This window comes from Etheostoma spectabile, chromosome 17 (assembly GCF_008692095.1).
Source record: "Etheostoma spectabile isolate EspeVRDwgs_2016 chromosome 17, UIUC_Espe_1.0, whole genome shotgun sequence".
NCBI lineage: Eukaryota > Metazoa > Chordata > Actinopteri > Perciformes > Percidae > Etheostoma > Etheostoma spectabile.
In genome coordinates, this window is record NC_045749.1 from 10,126,886 (window position 1) to 10,151,180 (window position 24,295).

The 24,295-nt window shown below is 39.0% G+C and overlaps 1 protein-coding gene across 2 annotated transcripts in view; it reads right to left on the minus strand.

Moving 5' to 3' along the window:
* LOC116705260 (SH3 and PX domain-containing protein 2A) overlaps positions 1-24,295 on the minus strand; it is a 50,831-nt gene that overhangs the window by 22,940 nt on the left and 3,596 nt on the right. For both annotated transcript variants that reach the window (XM_032541264.1, XM_032541265.1), the window contains exons 2-7: positions 22,731-22,811; positions 17,516-17,591; positions 16,363-16,439; positions 15,411-15,502; positions 7,945-7,976; positions 39-167 (exon numbers count right to left, since the gene is read on the minus strand). In XM_032541264.1, coding sequence (XP_032397155.1) covers positions 39-167; positions 7,945-7,976; positions 15,411-15,502; positions 16,363-16,439; positions 17,516-17,591; positions 22,731-22,811 — 487 coding nt within the window. The remainder of the gene's footprint in view (positions 1-38; positions 168-7,944; positions 7,977-15,410; positions 15,503-16,362; positions 16,440-17,515; positions 17,592-22,730; positions 22,812-24,295) is intronic.

The following is a 24,295-nucleotide window of genomic DNA, read 5'->3' on the forward strand; positions in this document are numbered from 1 at the left end:
TGTCTTTATTGTGCTTTTTTTTTTTTATTATTACTCACCACTCTCACTCTTTTCAATGACGTCGACCACCTCGCCCGCTTGAAGGCTGATTTCTGCAGGCTCTTGTTTCTCGTAACTGGCCACCACCACATACTGTTCCAGGAGCATGGGATCCGAAGCATCCAGACCTGGGGTTGATGGGAAAAAACATGCTGTGAGCCAGCTGCCAGCCATAGGTCCACGAGAACGACTGCTGGGCACTCGTTGTGCCATAGGCCACTTTGTCTGTAGAGCTCAGCCAATCACAATATTCACAGGGCTCAGTGCATCTTCCTGAGAGTCTAGCCATAGAGCTGCATCCCCCTCCAGCCCAACAACAAGGGCAATGGAGATGCTGAAAGTCTAGGAAAGCAATCTCCCTCCAAGAAGTGAAAGATCAAGCAGTCAAGTGCAGAAAATCCATTCTGTGTTACTGAAGGGACCTCATCCTGAGTGTCCGACAAAGCTGGGACCGGGTCAGTAGATGCAGGTAGGCACATTAACACAGTGGAAAGAGAAGCATCAGCAGTGAGAAAGCAGAAGAAGCTATAGTAGTGATAAAAAAAAAGTGAGCTAAAGCCAGCTGAGGACAGGACAGTAGAGTGAGAGAAAGAAATGGTTTTCTTGGAAAATAAACCATCTGCTAAAAGCCTCTTTCTCCTCAGTTGGGGCCGGAGCTGGAGGAAGAGTAGGGGGTTGTGTACGCCAATCATAAGAGCCGGCAATAGAGGTCTTAAATAGAACCAGATGAAGGGGCTGGAACTGTGCTCAGAGGGAAGGCCCTCCATGAAACATTAGAGCTCTGACTACAGCGTGCAGACCAGCCAATGGAAATCTTCCTTTCTGTACTTTGCTAAGTTAACCATATAAACACCAGTAGTGACTTAGTTTTTTTTTCTTTACCATTTTTGCCTGTTTTCTTAACTTGGTCACGTTCACTACTTATCCAAAGTTTGGTCACTCTAACCAACTACGTGGATGCCTTGTTAATGACAAACATATGATTTAATTTGTGAGCACGTATATAAAAAGCTTATAATGCACGATACATTACAAACAACAACTTTTTTCACCCCATCAACTGAAGCCTTATTTATGAAGAATCCTCAAAACAAACATAGCTGAATGACCTAAAGCAGATCTAACAAGCATCAGCTGGAATCCAGACACAATCACAGCTGATATTCTGTTCACACATTAGCAAGAGCTTCGGCTGACCACTGAGTTCAAAGCTTCAGACAGCAGGGAGCTACTGTCTGCACACATTAGATTATATCTGTTTACACTAATACTACAACAGTTGAGCAATGCACTTTTATGGAGTGTTTGAATAAGAGCAAAGGATCTCCAAAACCTTTAGAGATTAATATCTCTATTTATGGTCACAGGCTAATTTTACATTACAGTAACTGATGGCAGTTACTGTAATGTAAAATTAAATACGTGGCCTCTTGACTTACCCAATAAACAAATATTTCCGGCAAAATAATGTCACGAGAGGTGTGCAACTGTTTCTCAAAATGCAGTAAACAAAGTTTCTGAAAAAGAGAAACTAATGTTATCTTCAGGATGGAAAATAAGAATAATTCAGTCCAATAGATGGAAGGTTTGTGGCTTAGATAAGGAATGATTGAGACAACTTGGATTTAGCTGTAATTTCTCCAAAGAGCTGACCTGGCGACAGTCCTAACATTTCTCTCTCGGGAAAATATTTTGCAGTCAATTTGGGAACAAAATCTAAATGTCAACAAGCTCATAACTTATGAAGATGAACTCAGCACCATTAACATCTCAAATGCTAAAACTGCCAAAGAGTCTGACACTGGATTACTGCGGTCGGGCTGTGGTTTATGAAGCTCCACATTATTTGTGCTAGACGTTTTATCAAACCGCAAAGTTGGGTGCTGAAACACTGCAAAGAACATATTATTTAAATTATGGGTATTTCCCTCTTGTTCTTTAAAAGTATAATATGACACCAATTACTTTAGTTACAGCAAACAGTGATATTTGTTTTAACACTATTCTTGGAGAGAAGTTTTTTTTTGTTTTTTTTCAACTCAGAGATCAATTAACAATGATCAGTAATAATGCTCAAACATGTTTTGCTGTAACTATTACATACTTTTTCCCAATAATAAAAAGTGAAAACTTAAAATTACTGGCAGTACCTATTGATTTTATAAGTCAGATATTTCTCTTTCTTTTAGGGTAGATTTGTTTCCTACTACATTTTAAAAGACTATTTCAGATATAAAACATTTTGTATGCAATATGGGAATATGAAGATGTCCAAATCATGTTCCCAGCCATAACCTTGTCTCGATTTACAGATTTGTTAGTATGCAGTAACTTTTTTGTAGTGCAGTTTAAATGGGCAACTCTTTCCTTTTTCATGATCAGTAATCTTCCCTCTACTCAAACCACAAATATGTGGATTTATTCTGCGCCTTTGTTTACTTAGTATTAAATCTGACCTTAAAAGAAAATAAAGACCTATTGGGAACCTAATTTCAAATAAATCTGCCATCTTGGACATTGTCTTATCAAAAAAAAAAAGAAGAAAACAAAACCATCCATTCAACAATATAATTTCAAGACAAATGGACATAAAACTCAACAGGTCATGATCTCATAAAACCATGATCTATGTAACATTATGTGAATGGAGGTTTCTAAAACACACAATTAACTATTTCCGTGTGTAAACTGTAAATCTTAGACCTGAGGTGAGTGAGTAAAGACTTTTTCAGCAAAGTCAATAGGCCTGAAAACAAAAGCTAATATTTCAGCCTCATTCAGGAAATGAAATGTTTTGCAACAGCAGGAAGACGGAGCCAGAACAACGAGAACATGTGTGAGACAAGACTTGGACAGGATAGGTCTAATTTCAAATGAACTGTTTAAAGAGAGCTATAAAATAAATGGTATAAAATGAGCTACATAAATTACTGTGTACATCAAGGTGTCAATGGAAGGCATCAGCCATGTAAAGTTACAGTTCTCAATCAGCCAATCACTGGGAAAAGGTGATTTCACATAGTATTCAATGTTATAGATCAGTCATTTCCAACCAGAAGGACTTCTACAGTTGCCATGGGGTCTATGGAAACATTGTGAGTAGCACAACTAATGTGAAAAAATATCGCAATTACGATTTCACTAAAAATAAATGAATGAGCAGTTAGATAAATGTAATGGGTAAATGGTTGAAATAGCTGAGAACCTGTCATTCCAACTGGTAGTTGTACAAATACAAACTTGGCCAAATCCACTTTCCACAGCTCAATTGTATGATACAAATACTTTATATTATATTCAAATAAACACATTGAAACATAATGGTTGGTGTACCTGAATCAATCTGATAGAGCTGTGAGGGTAAGTCTGGTAAAAAGAAAAAAACTAAAATATTTATGAGGTTTGAAAATAAAAGTATTTTCTTCTTGGCTCCCATCAGATATCCCTATTAGCCACTCTCTGTGTTTATATCTCTCCTCACTCAGATTTAAACATGTGCTTCCTGCTCCCACCCTTGCACTCCCAGAAGTCCTAACTCCATCTAACCCCCACCCCCACTCACCCATCATCAGCTCCATCCAAAGATGACGACAGTAAAGAACTTTGCAATAATTCACCACCAAGAGGAGGAAATGTGTCTAGTCTACCCATTTATACCAAAGATTTTTCTTTCTGAGAGATTTTTTAAGGATCAAGCATTTAGTTGATAGCATAGTTGGCACTGGGCTTTATGTCTCAGTGCCATAATTTGAACCCTGGGGTAACTTCACAAGAGCAGATCTGGGATGAGGAGTAAAATTTGGCAAAGTGCGATGCCTTTGTTTGGCTCATCAACAGCAGATGTGCAGTTGGATTAGAAATGGACACAGGACTGCAGTTCAATGTAGTACAGATGTACTCATGTCATTGAATCAGTATGTGGCCCTGAGGGAGAAGGGGCACACCACAAACAAATAGTACAGCAACTTTCAGTATACGTTGAAAGTTTACCTCCAGTAACAATAACCTGTGTGCGCATGCATGTACTGGGGGTAAGAAACTCCACAGGGTATCTTTAACTTCAGTAGTTACCATTACACTGGTTTCTAAAAAGTTTGTAATCAGAGGCAAACTGCTAATAAAGTAAGTGGCACTTCAAACTAACCCTCCACCTCATCAAGGTATCCAGTAGTAAATCTGATGCCTTTAACACTTAACTAGTGTGAAGCAAAAGCAAGTGCATCAAAGAACAATGTAAAGTATTCTTATGAATGGCCCTAAGCAAAATTACAAATAAAAAAATTAACATGTCTGATCGAACATTTTCTGTCTTAAATATTTACAATGTTTTGAGCAAAAAGCTCTGCCTCCTGGGACAAATCAGAAACAGAGAGGCCTGTATTGGATCTGCTCTCTGCTGGAGGGGGTGGAGCTGAGCGGAGCAGAGTTAAGTTGTAACTTGGGGAAGAAAAAACTATATACTGATGTTAAAGCTGTATCCATGAAATGAACAGTGATATCTATGACTTCTGATAAAAAAACAAAATGCAGCATTTGATTAAAACCTGGTTTATTCCTCAAAATTAATCTTTCGGCTACTGAGAGACTCATTGTGCATGGTTGTAGAAAAGTGGGGGCTGTTTTTTGAGAAAAGAGCTGCTAAAACAGTGTGCGGCTGTTAAAGAAATTTGGAAGTGCCCACTTGCCTTGATGATTTCCGATGCCAGTTTAAAATCTTATCCATCTGCAAATATAAACAAACACACAGACCTCTTGACCCACCCCGCCATCTAACTCATGAAACATTAACCCTTTTCCTCCCAACAAGCATGCGCATACCCACATATAGTATGTTAGCACCCACATAGACACAACCGTGTGACCCAACACATAAATTTCTAGATTCCCACACACCACACACCACACCACACACACACACACACCACCCACACACAACACACACACACACACACACACACACACACACACACACACACACACACACACACACACACACACACACTATAGGCCCCCAGAGGCCCGCAGCTCACATAAAGACAGCAAGTCTGCACACATAAACACTCCCTCAGTCTGTGCGCAACACTGAAATGGTTTCCACTTGCCACGTAAACCTCCTCTCCTCTCCAGCTGCTTTTCAAATGCACTACACCCCTAAGCACTATGTTTCTTCTTCTCTCCAACTCTCCAAATTTCTGTCTTCTGCTCATCTCCCTTTCTATTTGAATACAGGTTATCACTGATGATTTAAAGATGATCTGAATCTCTTGAACCTCAAAATCCTAAATAGTAAGCAGCAGTTGATCCTAAAATCTGAGTGAATTTGATTTAGATTTTTTTTCTTTTACCTATAAAACAGTTCCTTTCCTTTGTATGGATAAAGTTATATGTATTTCATCACCGTGGTATCTTGTCAAAAGAGGTTTCCTTTAGGGTTTTGGTTATAGCAGCTTGTGTTTTCATCGGCCCTGGTTATCTGACAGTGATTTATGCTGACGGGCCGGTATCGGCAGTCAATCCTGACAACTCCATTATTTGTTAGACAGAAGATTATACGTCTTTCTTTGAACCCTATTTTGATAGTGGCCCGGCTATGATGTTGAGTCAATAATGCAGAGTGCTTCAGCTTTATTCTGTGGGAAGTTGCAGTTGGAGGACAATAAATAATATATGGCCAGAATCTACTGAAAAGATATAAGAGATGAAATCCCTAAATATATAACACAATTCCCTTTTAAATTACTTTTTTCCCCACTGGACTCCATCTCCTACTTTCCCTCCTACAGAAAAAGAGAAATCACTAATGAAGGTTACTAAAGACATTAAAAAGTTAGATGAGATAAGATAAAACTGTATTTATCCAGAGTGAAATTGTTAAAAGACAATAAAGAATATAATGAGAACAGTGAGTGGGTAAACCTAAGACGTTCCTCTGATTTATTTTGCTTGTCAGGTAAACAGAGTTCCAAGTAACATCTAACCGCTCGCAGTTTTGTGGCTACATTCTCCTGTTTAGGGGCAGGGGCTCAGTAAACTCTTATGGGAGACCTGTACCATGTAATTATGGAAACCATAAGCTGCAGCTACAGCACAAATTCACCACAGACTCACAGCACTTTATCTGCTGTCCTGCTTTAAAAGAGGAAGATCAATCTTTCAGCTGCGTTAACCACTAATGTCCAGCATGGGGACTATGTTGAAGGTTTACAGATCAAGTATGGAGGGGCTTGTAAAGTATGTGCTCCATGTTGACTGTGCATAGTAAATCATCACCAGAGAACCAGACAAAGTGTGTTATTATTGTTTTCACTGGTCCATATAATGATGTATTGTAAGCATAAATACATGTACATCTTAGAAACTAAATAGCAGATAACATGTTTACTATCAAAGAATAAAACAGCTAAACTGTGTAAGCAAACATTAGACACTATATGACAAACTTTCCAGGAAGCCGATAGAATGTAACTGGAAACCAATCCAATATCTTGCACAGACTGAATGTAGGTTACTACACACACACACACACACACACACACACACACACACACACACACACAACACACACACACACACACACACACACACACACACACACACACACACAGCTGTAAAAAGACAATTTTTCCATTTTGCTATGTAGCTGGTATTCACTGTTACGTAAAGCCTCAATACCATGGAACATATAATGAAATTAGGTTGGGGTCTTATTACAGTTAGTGGCAACTGTGGCACAGCTTTTCCTGAGAGTGCATTGCCCACACAAAAATGAACTTACAGGTCATTTACTGAGTCTTTCAATGCCCAGCTATGTCATACGTAACTGTGGCAGATTGCAGGAAGGATAGCCACAGCAACTTTGCATCTGATTACAGAGCTAGCATGTAATTTAGTAATGTAAGTGGGTATTCTGAGACTTGCAGTGTACACGCACAAATACACAACACTTTCACAGCTGTTCACTGAACCCCTATCATGCTTTTCCTGCTGCCTCCTACGCCTATATCCCCATGCTCAGCTGAGTCAGTCTTTCTGTCTTCCTTGCACTCTCTCACATACAAACATAAAGCCTGTTGTCAACCCTGGCAGAACAAACTTACAGAGAACAGAGAGGGGGTCTCTCACCTACAGTAACACTGTTTCGTCACAATACAACAGCAAGAAGAGAAGGTACTCTTTGAAAGAAAACTCCACCGTTTTGGCAATGCACTCCTATAACAATGTTGATTAAAAAAAAGAATCAAAACCAATCCAGCTGTACCAGAGATGTCCTTTTTTTCATCCAAACTAGGGCTGCTACTAACATATTTATTAACTATCAATTAATCTTCCCAAAATGTTCTTGTTTAGTCTATAAAAATATGTTTTGTGTAAAAAAAATAGTCCATTCACAATGTCTCAGTCCAGTGTGATTCTTAAAATCCTCCAATACCTAAAGATATTCAATTTACTGTAATAAGATAAGAAAGCAACAAATCCTCTAATTTGAAAAGCTAAAACCAGAGAGTGTGTGCCCTTTTAGTTGAAAATTAACTGGACTACCAATATAGTTGCAGATTACGTTCTGTTGATAGATTAATCGACTAATTGTTTCAGCTATATTCTACAACATTCTTCCTCCTTGTCAAAACTTGGTGCCTACATTACCCATAATGCAACTTGACCACCGACAGTTCGGTCAAAGATCTGGGTGTGTTATGCTAAAAGAAGCTAATGTAGCCTCGAGGTTCTAGCCTCAAGCCTAGATGAGGACTGGACAACAGATGCCCCTTCAGATAATTTTCATTTTCAAACTTGTGGTCGTAACCACAATATCAGTCAAGTAAGCAGTACATCCAATGAAGACACAATACAAATGAATGGAGCATAAAATAACTAACACAGGGGAAAAAGATGACAGATCCTTACCTGATTTACGTTTGCCGGAGAATCCAAAGTCTCTGGAAAGGAAGCAACACCAGAGGAGCATGGTCAGTGTGTGTGAAAGAGTTCAGAGCATTAATACAACATTTTCAATCCAGTTACTGGTTACAGCTGAATCTTTGCGTGGGACCATCCAAACGCAGTTGGCACACAATTACCAGCCAAACCCTCGTTAAGAATGCATGCAGAACTTGACCCACTACGAGAGGGAGGGAGACAGGGTGGGAAATAACATGGGTGTGTGTAGAGGACTACAGTAAGTGTGTCAAAGACAGAAAATGATATCAAGATATTTAAACCAATATACTGCCGTGCGTGTATGTATCTCTTCAAATGGCAGACGTGGTGTATATGAGAATGACGCAATTGCCTGTTAACAGAACAGCATTTATTTACTTGACAAAGTATCATATAAGTCCCATCCATGTTTAGATGTGAAAGCATCTTTCCGTTCTAAGGCCCGGGCTGTACCAAAACACTGAAAGGTTGAACATTAGTGTCAATGAACCCGCTCTGTGCTTTCAAGCTCATCAGGGTCACAGTAGTCTACATCCTCGACGTTCCACTTCCGGGATTGCCCCGTTGCCTCTGGAAAATTTGCCAGAATTCACTCATTTAGGCCGAATATCTGTTGCCTTGGGCTTCCTTTTTGTTGGCATTTTAAACTCTGGTGGATTTACGAGGACTATGGTTAACCTTTTCTCAGATCTCTGCAGGGTAAATCCAGAAAGATAGCTAGACTATCTGTTCAATCTGAGTTTTATGTTGCTCAACTAAAACTAACTTTTAAACTTACACAAGTTCCTTCCAAGCCTATTTTGCAGCAGCACAGCAGCTATTCTCTGGTGCACCGCCCGAGACGATTGTGATTGGTTTAAAGAAATGCCAATGAACCAGAGCACGTTGTCCTCCCATCCCAAATGTTAAGTGGAATAGCTAGACTCTCTTCCAGCGCGCTTTGGAGGAGGGTTTGGCAAAGCAAGACTAGGGTCATAGAAAACTAATTTGCCGCTGACTGAGTGCACGTTTAGTGTACACGTCTGTGTGCTCCTTCTTCTTTTCTTTTGCATAATTGTCACTGTTGTTGGACTATTCAGCCAGGGATGATATGAAGCTATTATTTTATTTAGAGTTTTGACAGAAATTACTCATTTTGAAGCAAATAAAAAAAATTATGGCATGATGAGCAAAGGATCTATACATTTAAATGCATTCATTAAAGTGTTTGTAAGTTTAATTTGAAAGTTCATGCTTAATATACTGTAATGCAAGTACACAATGGATGATACGTCACACAATTACTTTATCCAGTTCAATAAGAATTTTTCATACAATGGAAATGTATAAACATTTCAAAACCGACCAACATTTCTGAATCTGGGTCTGAATGTACAGTGTGTGTGTGGTTTGCAGCTTGCTGTAGATTTTAGGAGGTGCTGGCTGAGTGACTGCTTGTCCTCGTTTATTTAAGGGAGCTGCAGTGAGAGCACACTGAGGAGAAGCTGAGATTTGACGCAGATGGGAACAGACACCTGGCTCTCTGGAGAGGCCGGGAGCAGGACTGGAGCCATTGCCAGTTATGGATAGGAGTACATGTTTGGATAAACCTTGTCCAACATTTGTCAGATTACAGCTTGCTCGTTAACTCTCTGTGTTTCATTGATACCAGATAAGAAATGTAGAATTTTTGAAAGATTATTTTTTGGGGGCTTTTTTTTTTTTTTTAATAGTGACAGTGGATAGACATGAAAGTTGGAGAGAGATGGGGGGATGACACGCAGCAAAGGGTTGCAGATCAGATTCAAACCCAGGACGCTGCTGAACTCAGCCAACATGGGGAGAATGCTCTCACTGGGTGAGCTATTTCTGAAGTAGATTGTTTCACACTTACAACAAAAATGTAAAATAACATTGATACCATTCGTCGGTGTATGGCGAGCATCATAAAAGGATTACTACTTGTTCAAGCTAAGCAACACTTCTTGCTTAATCCAAACTTTTTTTTTTACCAGTAACGGTATTCCTCTTTTCCATAACATACAGTCATTTTTGGCACAAGGTTTCTGTGTTTCCAGATGCATGAACAAGTATGGGTTATGAGATATTTCCAATCACACATGTAATAGCTTACAGCTCGATTCAGCTTCATTATGTACTTCATTTTGAAATAAAACAGCCAATTAAATTGTATTGTGGTACAATAAAAAAAAAGTTTATATTGGATCTTCAAGCAATGCTACGGAAATGAATTTCACAACTTTCTATATTATGGCCAGAAAACACAATAATGTTAAACATGAATTTAGCCAACATACAGTAAATAAGTTTGTAGTTTATAAAAAAAAAGCCTAGACTAAGCAAATGATGCAGAACTCATCACTGAGACAACTTTGAACTCAACGCACACATATACGCTCTAATTAGTTCACTGATTCTAATCAGAACAAAAAAGCGAGCAGGGTGAGTAGTATTTCTTTGAAGAAATTAAGGTATTTATGGAAAAGGTTTTAGATAATGTTTACATCAAGGTAGTGTGTGTGAGATATTAGTTGTAATGCATGTTAAACATTTCTGAAGTATTTCATGTCGTGTTTATTTTGTCAAAATGGTGGTAGTGTGGAGATGAAACTGAGGAAAGCATTATACTTTAGAGGGTTGGGGAGAAATGATGAGGATAAAGTGGATGCTTGACCTGCCCTGCTAGCTTGTGACCCTTAACACAGAGCTGGATATATAATATTCTTCCCAGGAGGACACTGAGCACACAACTCTACACCGTGCGCTTTCCTCCTACCAGTAAAATCTACTAAATGAGGACAAGGTAAGGGGAGCGAAAATATGTCCAAACAATATTAAATGCTTAAAACATTGCAGCAATGTTTGTAAGGTTACATTTTAACCTTTAGTTAACCAACAGACAGTAACAGCAGAAGAGAGCTACAGTATTGGTTTCATTATGTACACGCCCATGCCAGGAGATACAGTACATGCATGGGCTGAACATGTCATTAAAAATCCAAGCCCGTGAGAGTCCATCCTCAGCTTGAGTTGAGAATAACCATCTGTCTGCACATAACTGCAGCTCACTCTTTGTAGGTGGGCCGATTAGAAATGGAATGTGTGAGACTGAGACATTAGTCCTTTGCTCACATTTTTCAGCCAAGCCAAAAGGACTGAAGTGTCTGCCCTTCTTCAAGTATACATTACACAGACACTCCTGCCTGAACTGAGATTAACCTCTGCAGGATTGACCTCCAGCTCAGGGGTCAATAGGTTGATGAAATCATTGTGATTATGATCAGAGGTCTGATCTGCAAACAAAAAGGGTATAGGCAATAATGCTGCTTATTCAAATACTAACAAAAGCACACACAAGCACACTAAACTCATGCAAACAGGCCCAAATCTCCAGCAACGCCTGGTCACACAGTGATATCATTCTGAAAGAATGTTAGTTCGACCACATATCAACCACTAATAACTGTGAAAGACTGATGTAAAATTAAGCTACGTGCTTTAAAGAAAAGACTTTAAAACAGTGGTTATTGTCACTTATGTTACATATAAATCACATGTTGACAAATTTACAACGAGGGGACTCGTGTCTCATTAGGCGACAAAAATCTGGTTGACACAAGGTGAATCATTATATTGTAGGGTTAAGATTAGGTTTTTGCAATGCTCAAGGTTGGGGTTACAGCGGTTACAATCAAGGCTACAATAAATTGCCATGAAATGCAGGTAAGTCAGTCTTTCAACATCACAAAATCATGTGTGTGTATCTATTTACATGCTTGTGCAAGGAGTCTCCATTAACTACACCATTATGTAGTCCTTTGACCCCTTTCCCATTTGACCTTTAATCCTAATCGCCTTAATTTAAATGAGTTTGGAGTTTCAATATGATATTGAAATTAACAAAAATAAATAATATAATACTATTATTATAACTTCATATTCTGTTCACCAGATCATCACCATAATTACTTGCCAATTTACATAGAGGTTTTTAAGATTTTGTCATTTGTATTGCTATATTTTGGTATTGCAGTTTATACAGTTCAGTAGTTGAAAGCTATCTCAGGGTCTTTCTTCATTTTTCTGTCCAGTATCATCCTCTATTGCACCCATTTGTGTAACATCGTCTACTGTAGGCTATCATATTAGCCTGTCTAATATCACCATATAACATCCCCTTAACTGCCTCTTATAATAGTCATGAACTGCTTTGCTTTGGAAATGCATTTATCTTTACATCTAACTTTATTTTTAAATCCTTCTTTATTTCTCTCACAGTACAGTGCTGCTAGAAAGAACAGTCATCAACAGCTGTATTAATAATATTTCTGAATTGTTTTAGCTTTCTTAAACACCACTAATGACGCTAGTTTTGTGTGTTGATGTCTGACAGAATAACTTGAGGCTTTCTAGTGTGAAATTCTTCTTTTTGGTGATATTTATGTGAATGAAACTTGCACACAAATGCAGCAGAACAGGTAGCCATATATGGCACTGATTATACCAATGATGACATCTCACAAACGCGTACCTCTTCATGTCAAGACGCCCCGCATCAGACTGAAATGATTACATTTACAACAAGTTTGTGAAGTTTAGAGAGTTTGACACCTGTACGATCAAACCTCAGAGTAAGAGAGATTTAAGATAACAATACAAAACCACTCTCCCATGAGGCCCAATTGCCATGAATTGACTGGATGTGAGCACAGGAAGTACAGTCCAGGAAGTACCGATGTTTTCAGTTTATTCCGGAGAGGTTAATTTTCCTCTGTGGGTCGAGGTCTTAACCTTAATTTTTTTTTTGTATGCTGAGTCAGTATACTTGTTGCTGTGTCCCATATGCTCAGACTCAGTTTGAGTCTTTTAGACTACAGTACAACTGTACAAACCAACCTACGTTCAGAGCAACAAGAAGTTTAAGAAACAATGCAAGAGCTAAAATACATGGGAAGAGGCCCTTTAACCGGTTTACAAAATATAAACAGATGATGGATATATTCATTTGTTTACTTGAATTATTCATAATTATGGGATTGCCCTTGACCAAGATGCTGGCCTCAGAACTACAGATGGTCTACATGCAGAGTACCTAATGCAAAGGATGAATTTCCCCAAAGGGAATAATAAAGTGTATCTGATTATACTCATTATATTACCATTCTAAAAAATATAGTACAAAGCAAAGCCACATTGCAGATAGGGCAGTAAAATATATTTTGCAGAAAGCAAAAACATGGGCTGGCGTTGACGGCTAGTACTTTCTCAGCAAAACACCTTAAAGCAAACTGAAGCCAAAATTTGAAGCAAAGTAACCTTACCTTGTTGCAAACGACACAAATGCCCAATTTCAACAACTAATTTTGCAGTATTGAAAGAAGGATTGATGACTAAAACTTTGTAATTTAATTTTTATATCTGGCCAGTGGCATTTGTTATCATAAAAGGAAATCTAAACTCTATAATTAAATATTCTCTGCCTGTACTCTCGTAAAAACAGTAACTTGAGGTGCAAATCAGAGCCCCAGGATGTAAGATGATTTGTAAGACTATGAAAAACATGTTTTTATTATCCAATTGTATTATGTCTGTTTTCTTAATTTGTCACCATGTTTCTCCAAACGTTTCTCTTCTTGGGAAATATTCTATAGCTTTCAGCCTTTAGGCCTCTGAAACTACCTTAAGAGAGGACATCATTATCTGGATAAACTGTTCATTACTGTGCATGCAAATGCATTCAAGTGACTGGAAATAAGCATCACTTGCGTCAAAAAGATTTAAAACCACTCACTGCAACAATGGTCTAAATTATTTAAGCATTTCAGTTGTAGACTTAAAACAATCAGGTGTCTGAGAAATATGTAGTTAGCCCCATTTCTGCACTTAATGGATCACAAGAAAAGACATGTTTAAGCCTATTTCACTTCCCTCTGGCTAACAACTTTCCACATGGGTAAAAGCTGTACCATTTTAGATACAGTACCTTCTTGTAAAGTTCACAAAGCCACACATTGTTACATTCATTTATCCGTATAAATCAAAAACGTAGTACAACATTTGCCTGTGCTTTGTGCTAGTCCGTCTGCAGTATTAACACACATACACACACACAAGTCAAGAGAAACATCTTACAGTTTTTTAAGCTTATTGCATGGCTCCCTCTTGTGATGGAGAAACATCACATCCATTTATTTTAGATAATTTAAATATGTGCAGTGACATCTTTTGAACATTAGGTGGCAGTAGCAGATGAGGGCTGGACAAACATAGCCTCAGTGCTGATGCTAATAGCACATGCCAGAAATACCAGTAAAATATACCTGAATCTTGTTTCATGGTGGAAATAATGTCACCAATATGACTGGCCTTAATACTAATCCAATTAATAGTAATAGAGATACATGGTAATGATTGGATAAATGTAACTGCTTTTAACAATCTGTACTAATCATGTTCCAATGACTGTGGCAGCTGAACAAAAATCCTTTTCACCAGAGCAAAAAAGCTTTTATTCTTTATTCTGTTTTCTTATTTTGCCCAAAATGTAATGAAATAGCTCTCCAATTCACTTCAACTTTTACCCAACATATAACAGTTTCACAATAAATGTTCCTTCACCGTACCTCACACATTGTAATTTGAAGACATCACAAGATTACCTTTGTTGTGATATTGATAACTTGTGAAACAAAAGATCAACACTTTAATTTGCTCCAGATTCCCCAGTGGTAAACTAAGCACTTGGGTGGCATGGCTTTTAGACCTCAATGTCTCAATTTAAGTTAAGATCCTCCAACGCTGGAGAAGGATATTGCTTTGAAGTGGGATTAACGTGAATGGGCTGTGGGGGTTAGAGGTGGTAGGTCTGGTGGTAGCGGAGAGACCACTCATGAGGTTACCACATTTTTCTCCTTGTGTGTTATGTACAAACAACATTTGATGAGTTTAACATCATATTTTAGTGAGAAAGAATACTATCCCAGACTTAAATTAGGCATTAAGAATATAGTTTAAACAAAAACTATTCTTGCAGCCAGTCTGTAAATACTCCCACTCTGACTTTGAAGTGAGTATGACAAATGACTACCCTGAGAGCCTTATCTGTTTTGAGACTTGAACTCTGCTGCACTCTCATGACACCACTGATCCTTACGCATTTGTTGTGGGGATCAGGTGTCACCTCTCAGAAATCATTATTAATAAAACACAGTGCTTCTCAACCAGCATTAATCAATCTGAGACACAGCAAAAGCCTCTGGATCAAGATGGGTCAGTGCGGGGGAAAGGCATCTGCCCCAGCTGCTGGGCCACACACAGTCGGCTCCTGTTGTAGCCAGTGTTTACAACCCGCCAGTTCATATAACAGAGATAATGCTAATGCTCAATGAAAGCAATGAATATGATTTCTGAAGTATGCAGTGATAGTTACTCACTCTGTGGGAGGGTTAAGGTCCTCCGACTTGGTCTCGAAGAACTTGAGGACCTCCTCACTTTGGGAAAGGTGGGAGGGAAGCTTCATCAGAGCCTGTGGGCAAGAAGGGAGGGAGAAAGCTACTGGATGTGACAAAGAACAAATTAAAAAGATTGCAGGTGTTGTTAAAAATGCTGGAATTACAATGAGTAACCAGGTTCTAACACTTAGTCATTGCACAGTCAGTCAGATGAGAAAACCAAGCGGAGATGTGGAGGGTGTGGAGGGGAAGGAACAAGGCTCTGAGCCCAGAGTGAGGGTTAAAACAAAGAAAAACACAAAGGGGATATAGTATAACAACCACTGTCTCAGCTGCATGGACATTCAAAATGAGATACTTCAGCCTATAGCACTTGAATCAGAAAACACATAATGTAAGTAACAAAATATAAAAATAACTGTTTAAGCTCATTTCCTTTACAGCAAATTGTGCTTAGTTCTTCTAAAAAAAATTGCTGCCACACTTTGCAACGCACCTGCCCCACATTCCCATCTCGGACCTAATGAATATAAGAGGGTTAGGTAGCCATCTGCACTTACAATGACACTTTAAATCTGCTGATTCATTCTTATTCTTTGTATTCCGTTTTACCCCTGTGTGCCCCCATTTCCCTCGTTTCCTTTATAGGCTGCCTATTTACATTGGTGACGGGAAATGACCAGTGCAGATAGAGCCGTTGCTTTCCTGTTGAGGCTGGTGGGGGAGATAAATGTTTAGGCCTGCCTTGAAAATGCTCTGGCAAATGCACAGGGAGTAGAGCAATGACATGAATAAAGTGCTCTTCCAAACAACACATACACCAAACATGAGTAGTCAACATTTACTTTCCAAGAAGATGTATTGTGTTAACAGCAGACAAAGTGATACTATGGACTCAAAGAGGACATTATGAGACATACAGCCTTTGTCTTACTTTGCAGTAATTATCCAGGTGTTTCAGCCTTTTGATGGCTACATCTCTTATGTGACTTCGGCGAAATAAGACTTTACCTGAGGAAAAACAGCACTGTCAGTTGTCCACACATCTATCAAAGCGTATTCATTAAAAGGTTTGCTATTTGTAATGCATTTATAAAAACACCAACATGTCATGGGAGATCCGTCCCCAGCCGAGTGAATTCAGATGATTATTGTGCTAAATAGCAAATGTGGGAATTATTCATTGATGGGCACCATTAATGGAAGCAATATGGCCCCATCCTCTCTTATATATGTGTATATAGTATGTGTATGTATTATGTGGATATTTATATACGTATGTATGGTATTGCAATTCTAGATGTACTGTAGATTTGGGTGGAAAATTTAAAATTATGAAATCGCAAGAAAATAACAATTTAGTACAGCTTCTTGTGACATTAGATGACACAGAGGCTGTATATTTACAGTGATCAATTCATATTCAAATTCACCATGTGAAGTCCAGAGGTCCAGGCTTCGAGTCTGACCTGTGACAAATTCCTTTATGTCTTTCCCCCATTTCTCACCTATCCTGTACATTAAAAGGTGGAAAGGCCCCACAAAAAATCTTTAAAAGAACATGTAAAAATGCAGGGTTGATTCTAAAAACAGAAGTACCCCCAGGAGTCTTCTAATCCATTAATAGAGAGCAGTTGTTAAAAAGTTACTAATCCTCACTTTAAAACTCCCAGGAGACTGACTGCTTATAATGCAGTCTAAATGCATGAAGCGCCACTGTTTGTTGAGTGTAAGGGATTACAGTTCAGTACAGTACAGAAAGATCAAAACAGCGCTGGTCAGACTTGAGCAGTATAGCTTGTCTAACAAAGGATCTCTTCACTGCTCTCCTCTGCTCTGCTCTGACCCACAATGAGTTTATCAGATTAGACAAATCCCTCTCTGCTATCCTCCTACTGCCATGGCAGACCACAAACTGATTTAGCTTGGGTGGAGTATGGCAGTTAATAAAACAATGCAATGTGGTGGGCCGTTCTATGGAGTATGTAGGAGTGCTAACAAACAGTGATTGTACAGGAAAATGTCACAAGGCTTTTCTTTTGTTTAAATATTGGGTTGTGCATGTTGTAATGGATCGTGCTTATCACCTGGCAAAAAGGGAATAATCCTCTTTTTGGGGTCCTTCTGTCCTCCTTCAATTGGGAATTTGTCAAGGATTCGCATCTGCAAACATGAGTGAGAAAGTATAGCATGTCACAAACATGAGTGCAGCAAAACACGCCTTTTGGATAACAAAAAAAAAGACAAGTGACGATGTAAATGGCAAGCAATAATTATCTTTATTGCTAAACGTTTGATGGCTAAACCACAAACGGGAACAGTTGACCTTTTTGTCACGGTACATGAGGTCACCATCGGGTGTAATTACATATTGTCTGAAAAGCTACTGTGTCGTGAAAATACACAACAGTTTCTCTTTGATCTCTGGGGCAGAAGTCATGGTTACGTCCCCAACATTTATCTGAAAAAAGCAAGTTCAACTTTAGGAGCTTAAAAAGCCACAAAAGGAGATAATGAACACTTTGATGTTCACACATGATACATTGGATCATTTCTAGGATCCATCTATTGAGAGATAAAAGGGTCAAAAAGACAAGAAATGATACAAAGCATGCTGTGTTAAGTCTTTTATGACAGCTTACAACCATTTCCTTCTATGTGTAGCAGTTTGTAACTGTCTGAGCATGTGTCTACTGGGATATAAGTATACATGTGTGTATCTGTCCTATGTGTACAAAGATCATGCTGTGTTGTGAATGATGTATGGGGTTGTTTTATTGAGTGATGAAAAAAACATGCATTGCAAATGTGTTAAGTATGTATACTATAAACGCACATATGAGAGCATCCTACAGAAACAGCAAGCTCAATATCCAGATGCAGCCCTGCTTTGTCTGTTTTGCTTTGCCTTGTTCCAGATGTGCTCTGTTAAACAGCAAAAAGCGTCAAGCTAAAGCATGCTCAACTGGGAGGAGGAGACAGGGAGACTAGTCTTGGTCTAAACCGGGCCAAAAAGAACCAGGTGGACAAACAGAATCAAGCTTAAACGGCAAAGTGGGATCCGCCACGTCTGGGCCTGCAGAAGTTGTTTGTAGGACTGCTCCAGTAAGAGGTGGTTTGGTTTCTCTTCTTGTGGTTTTTTCCTTTTTTGCAGTCATCTGCTGTCTTTGCTGAATGCTTAAGTTTCTCTCAGGGCATGGCATTTCCCCCTCCTCCAAAATATAAACAGCTAACAAAAAAACGGTTTCTTTTGAAGAGGCCAGCCATCATTAATGTGTTTTAGGGGCAAAGTAAAAGGGCTGAGTATAAAGAACAGCTCCGGTTAACCACACCTGCACACAACACGTCATGGTAAGATTTCTGATTATAATAGTTATGTTATATATAATAGTTATATAGTTATGCTCCTAAAACTGAAAAGGCAAGACATCAAATGTGCCTTTAAGATAGAAGGCAATAATACAATTTCACAGTTAGGGCTGCAATTTCCATTTTTGTTTTTCTAACAATGCACTGGCAACTGTAGTGTTTGTCTGACACACCAAGCTGCACACTCATCATGTTATCAGCCTCCCAGTTGGATGCAGCTGTATACTCCCTCTAAGATGGAATTGTTCACTCAACACCTTCAGGAACCACCTCTGCTGACAGAGAGGCGTCTCATCCAGAAGCGATGATGACATAACCCCTTGGGGACCTGCCTGGATACACTCACAGCTGTACAGGACAGGTGTGAAAGCCGCTTCTATGGCAACAGCCGGATACTTGGAACAAAACTCTAAAGAGAAAACATTTCTTGCATTTCAGGGACTTGGCCCTGAGATGTTCTATTTACTTTATATTGCTTTTGTTAACTTCAGTGTATTAAGCTGCAGTGTCCATTAAGTGTTCCCATTGGGAAAATGAACCATCTAGCAACAGGTGCTATGATGAGATCACATTTCCCAGTCTCTTTTTCCCCACTTAATAATCATTGCTGCAAATAAATGCCAGAGAAAGAAAGCACAATAAATAGTCAATCATCTCTATTTTGGCATCATGACGTTATGGACATGAATTATGGTGATAGGAGGAACCCAAACAGGTTCTGAACACTGTTATTATCCTGTGAAATTCAGTTTAAGCATTTAAACTGAATTGCACTCACATGAGTGGAGCAAGAGGAACAGACAAAGAGACACTGCACTGTGCAGAAGACAAAGAAACTGTTCTGAGAGGAATAATAGACAGGGCGAGTTTGGAGGAATGTTTGAGTGGGAAAACAATCTGATTGCTTCTTTGGGTTGTGTTTTGACATCTACTTGACAGATGTTGACTGCAGAAAGATCATGATGCAACAGCTGTCTTGGGCAGAATCTGTCTCATAATTTTCATGCATGTAGTTACAAAAGCTGCATTGTTATCATTATCAGAAACAAGTAATGTAAACTCACATTGGTAATAATAAAATGCTGCAACATTGAAAAGTGTTCAAATCTTTGCAACTGATGGGCCCAGCTGACTATAATATCATAATATTCATTAAATAAGGGAACCAATGTTACATTTACACATCAAATAAGGAAACCAATTTCACACATAAAAGTGTGCTTACATTTGTGAAAAAAGTGATGTGATGTCTTTTCTGGCTCTGGAAGGAGCTGTGTGAAGTCTGACCAACTGCCGTAAGTGATTAAATTGAGTCAGCTTTGGTTGGTTCTAAAGACTACAAAGTTTGAAAAGGAAAAAATCTGATGGCATGGGTTTAGAAAGAAGTGAGCATACCACACCTCTGTAGTCTGCTCCTTATCTTCGCGTAAAGGGAAGAAGCTCAAGGCTACTTTAGTCGCTACACAACACACCCAAATCTCAAACTGAACCGTCAGCAGTTCAGTTGCATTGTGGGTATTGTAGGCTGCAGGTTTTGACAAAGAAGAAGAAAGCATGTAGTAAAAACATGACATCTCTGGTTTTGCTGCATTCATTTGTATACTTACTGTAAAAAAATTGATCATGAGTCAGACAGCATTTTACGGAAAGAATGAAATGCTAAGTAATCTAAAGACAATTTTCAGCCACTAGTTCATCTTCCCTCATATTCCTGCAGAGTTGTCCAGGTTTGACAACAGTTTTTTGAGAAAAATAATCGTTTTCCATCTTGTGTCCGCAATGAAGGCCAGACAAATTATAATGCAGACGGACTAGAGCTGAACCTAGTCCAACTCCTCAATCCAAAAATAATGACAACTAAGGGATTTTTGGAGAAGTTTCGGTCCAAAAGGAAACCAGGCCAGCTTGCACACTCCACAATCCCTCTGAGGAAAGCTGTGACCCATGTGCTCTGTCCGCTGTGTGTGGGCGGGGGACCTCACTCCTTCTCTTTGACGGTAAACTCTGTTTGACACACTGAGCAATTATGCTCACGTCAAACAGACGCAAATCAAAAACAGTTCCCTCTGACACCAGAAACAACTTCTTCTTTTTTTAAATCCGGGCTCAGCAGTATACAGCAAGAAATCACCTAGGAATCTGTGTGCTTAAATCTGTACATGCATCACAAGAACTTCACTTTAGATCAGCAGAAATGACAAAGCAAAGAAATCAGGTAAAAAGGAGATCCTGATAATGTATGACAATTGCTTCCCAGAGGAGCGGTTATGAGCTATGGTTAGTGCACTGGAGAGGCTTAAAACATTAGCCGAGTGTGCACTTATGGAGATCCATTTGGTAAGGAAAATGGATACCTCATCTATAAAATCCAAATAACAAAGTGAGGGGTTTTACATAACCAGCTGTACAGTGCTGATGTTGGACATAATATGAATCATAGGCCACTGCTTAAAAGGCGTTTCTTGTTCTGTGACCTTACTTAGCTTTTCTGAATGAATGGTTATCCGATGAGATCATAGTCACATTTGTCAGGCCAAGGGTGTCAAATGCATTTTTTTCCTCTGTCCGCTTCTAGCAAACATAAACCATGCAATTGTGCTACACAGACAGAGAGCTGTGCAGAGTTGGAGGAAGATTGTAGGTGTCAGTTGGCAGACACAAACAACAACTCAATTTTTGCCAGGACAAAAGACAACTATTTTAATACAGGCGGTATAAAAGTGAAACTCTATGTTTACTTAAAATTATTGAAATCTTAAGGAGATATGCAGCACTTAAATATAGCTGGCTTATCAAAACTTCCAAGGATTAGCATTTTCCTTTCAGTCTTTCAATGCAAGCCTCCAAAACTGTAATCCAAACCCAAACCTTTACCTGACCACAACTACTACCTGACTTATACTACTTCCTCCTTCTGTAGGAATCTTAAAAGTAACTGGTTTAATAATGGTGGAATTATTTTAAATACCTAATGACATACTTGACGTGCATCTTACTAAGTAGTGAGAAGATGCTTTTGTCTTCTTTTACACTTGCTCAATCCAACCCTTATCAAAGATTGTCCGCAACGTCTAGTGTGCTTCACTCTAGACACTTCATCTTTCACCTCTATAACTATGATCATACAACGACAAATAAAACACACTATCCCCACCCAATTTTGTATGGACAGCTGCAGACTGTTGTTCTTCACGGATTACATTGGCCTGACAAACACACCCCGGCAGCAGGGATCTATGGACAAGACTAATGTTGACAGAGACAGTAGAGAAGCTCTGTTTCCATCAAACAGACCAGGGAAGAATTTTCCTGGCTATTAGCAAGAGACCAGAGAACAAAGGGTTTCCTCTGCTGCCTCCAATACAGACAACCCACCAGATCTACAACTTTGGAGAGTGCAGTCTGACAGAGAGGGCTATTAGAGAACAGCCAGAGACAGTCTTTTACAAGATAAATGCTTGATAAGGTATGCAATGATATAGGTTTTAACCCTTCACATTGTCAATTTTAATCTTTCTAACAAACAAACGATATACTGTGTAGATATGGCAGCCCTGTGTGGTTAGAAATGTAAACTTGAATCACCGTTAGTAAATGCAGAAATTTCACTGCAGGCTACTGGATCCCCAAAGAACTCCTAAGGTATAACTTTGCCCCATGCTGTACGCTGACTGAGGTCATGTTTTCTTCCTGCATCTGCTGACTGGATTTCCCCTATTTCCATTTTTCCAAGCTGGCTCCAGTAGTCCTAAATGAGACCTTTCACAGAGCATACCGCCTCCAAGCAGCTGAACAGAAACACTCGGGGAAAGGTCAAAAACTGACCTCACAGAGTATTATGAAGAAGACATATCCAGGCCATTTTTAACACGCAATTCAAACATGTATTAAGTGAGAGTAGAGGTATTTCATTAATTTACCAGTATAACATACCTGTAGGTCAAAGAACTTGCTGTATCTCCTGTAGATGACATGGGAAGTGGAGTCTGAGTAAGTGACGTTGATGAGGTACACCTAATGAGAGATGCACATACGAAAGAAGCCCATTAGAAGCAAAGTCACTTTGTCAAAAGCACCACGGCAATGCCTTAGCTTGCTTTGCACTAATGACACAAAGTGCATCCCCTCCTGAGTTGACTTCACAAGGTCGTCAAAGGTCAAATTAACTCATTAAGTTTGTCTGTTTCCGACACAAATTGGAAAAACATCAGGGGTCAATGAAAGGGCCAAAAGATTTCAAGTATTATGTCATTAAAACTATTCATAACGAATGACGTGTGGTTTTGAGTGCAGTTGTGACTCTGATGTCAGTTGTTTTAAAATATTTAACAAGTTCAATTATCAATCTTCCTAATCATTCTGCAGTGCTGAAAACAAAAGGCTATGAGCCTGTCATTTCTAGTCTGCAAACTTATGATGTGCATATACAAAGTTGCATTTTAGTGCCTTGTGAAACTAACAACTTTGCATTTTGCTTTTACAAAATCCACCAGAGTCCACGGTCTGATGAAACAAATGATGATCCCATTATGTCAACAACTTCCAGTACTTATATCTATCACCAGGAATAATGAGGAAGACATGTTTACTCATACAGAAGCTGAAATGGGAATATCATTTCCTTGCAGACACCAGTCATTTACAGAACAAAACAGTGTTTTTCCCAAAATAAATTCTCTATTTGCCTCAACAACAAAGGGCCCACAAACAATTGTGCACGCCCTGAGGTTCGGAAACAGATGGCTGCACCTAATGCATTCCCATCTAAGCGCATGGCACAGAGTGTTTACAAAAGCAGCATTTTCACATATGTTGGTAATCTACAAGGACATCAGTTACTAGTTTGAAAAGCAGTCTTCAGTCTGCACAGTTTATTACCAAAAGAGTGTGCTGCGAGGCGGGACGAGCTCTTCAGCAGCTCGCTAATTAGATACAGACGGCATGACCCAACACACTGAATTTAGGCAACAGCATGGCTTAAAGTTAGAGTGTGTGAGGTCAAGCTACATCCCAAAAGAACAATGAATAATGAAACGTGACAAAATAATTCATACTATAGAAAACAATCCAAGATTAACTGAGTTAATTAACTGAATATTAATCAATGTGTTGTATGTATGCAACACATACTAACATAACTAACACCAGAATTGAATGGGGATAGTTGCAACCAACATTATTGATATCTCATAGCAAGCCAATTGACTGGTGATTATATATAGCTGACAAGAACATTTTTAACTCTACTAAATATTAAAGTCAGTATTTAACAAGGGTGTTCAGGCAGTAAACGGCAAAAGCTGAAGACTTGCCATTGGATTTAATTTCTCCTGAAACAATCCCCCTCTCCCAATGTATGTAAACAAGGATTAGTTGCCATGCACTCTCTAGCTCCAGTGCCATGAGTCCCTGGAAGGAAGTCACACTTGAACAGTGGGGACAAAAAACAAAGGGTGGCTTCTTTCCTCTCTCAAACCGGATGAGCATGTTCAGTTGCT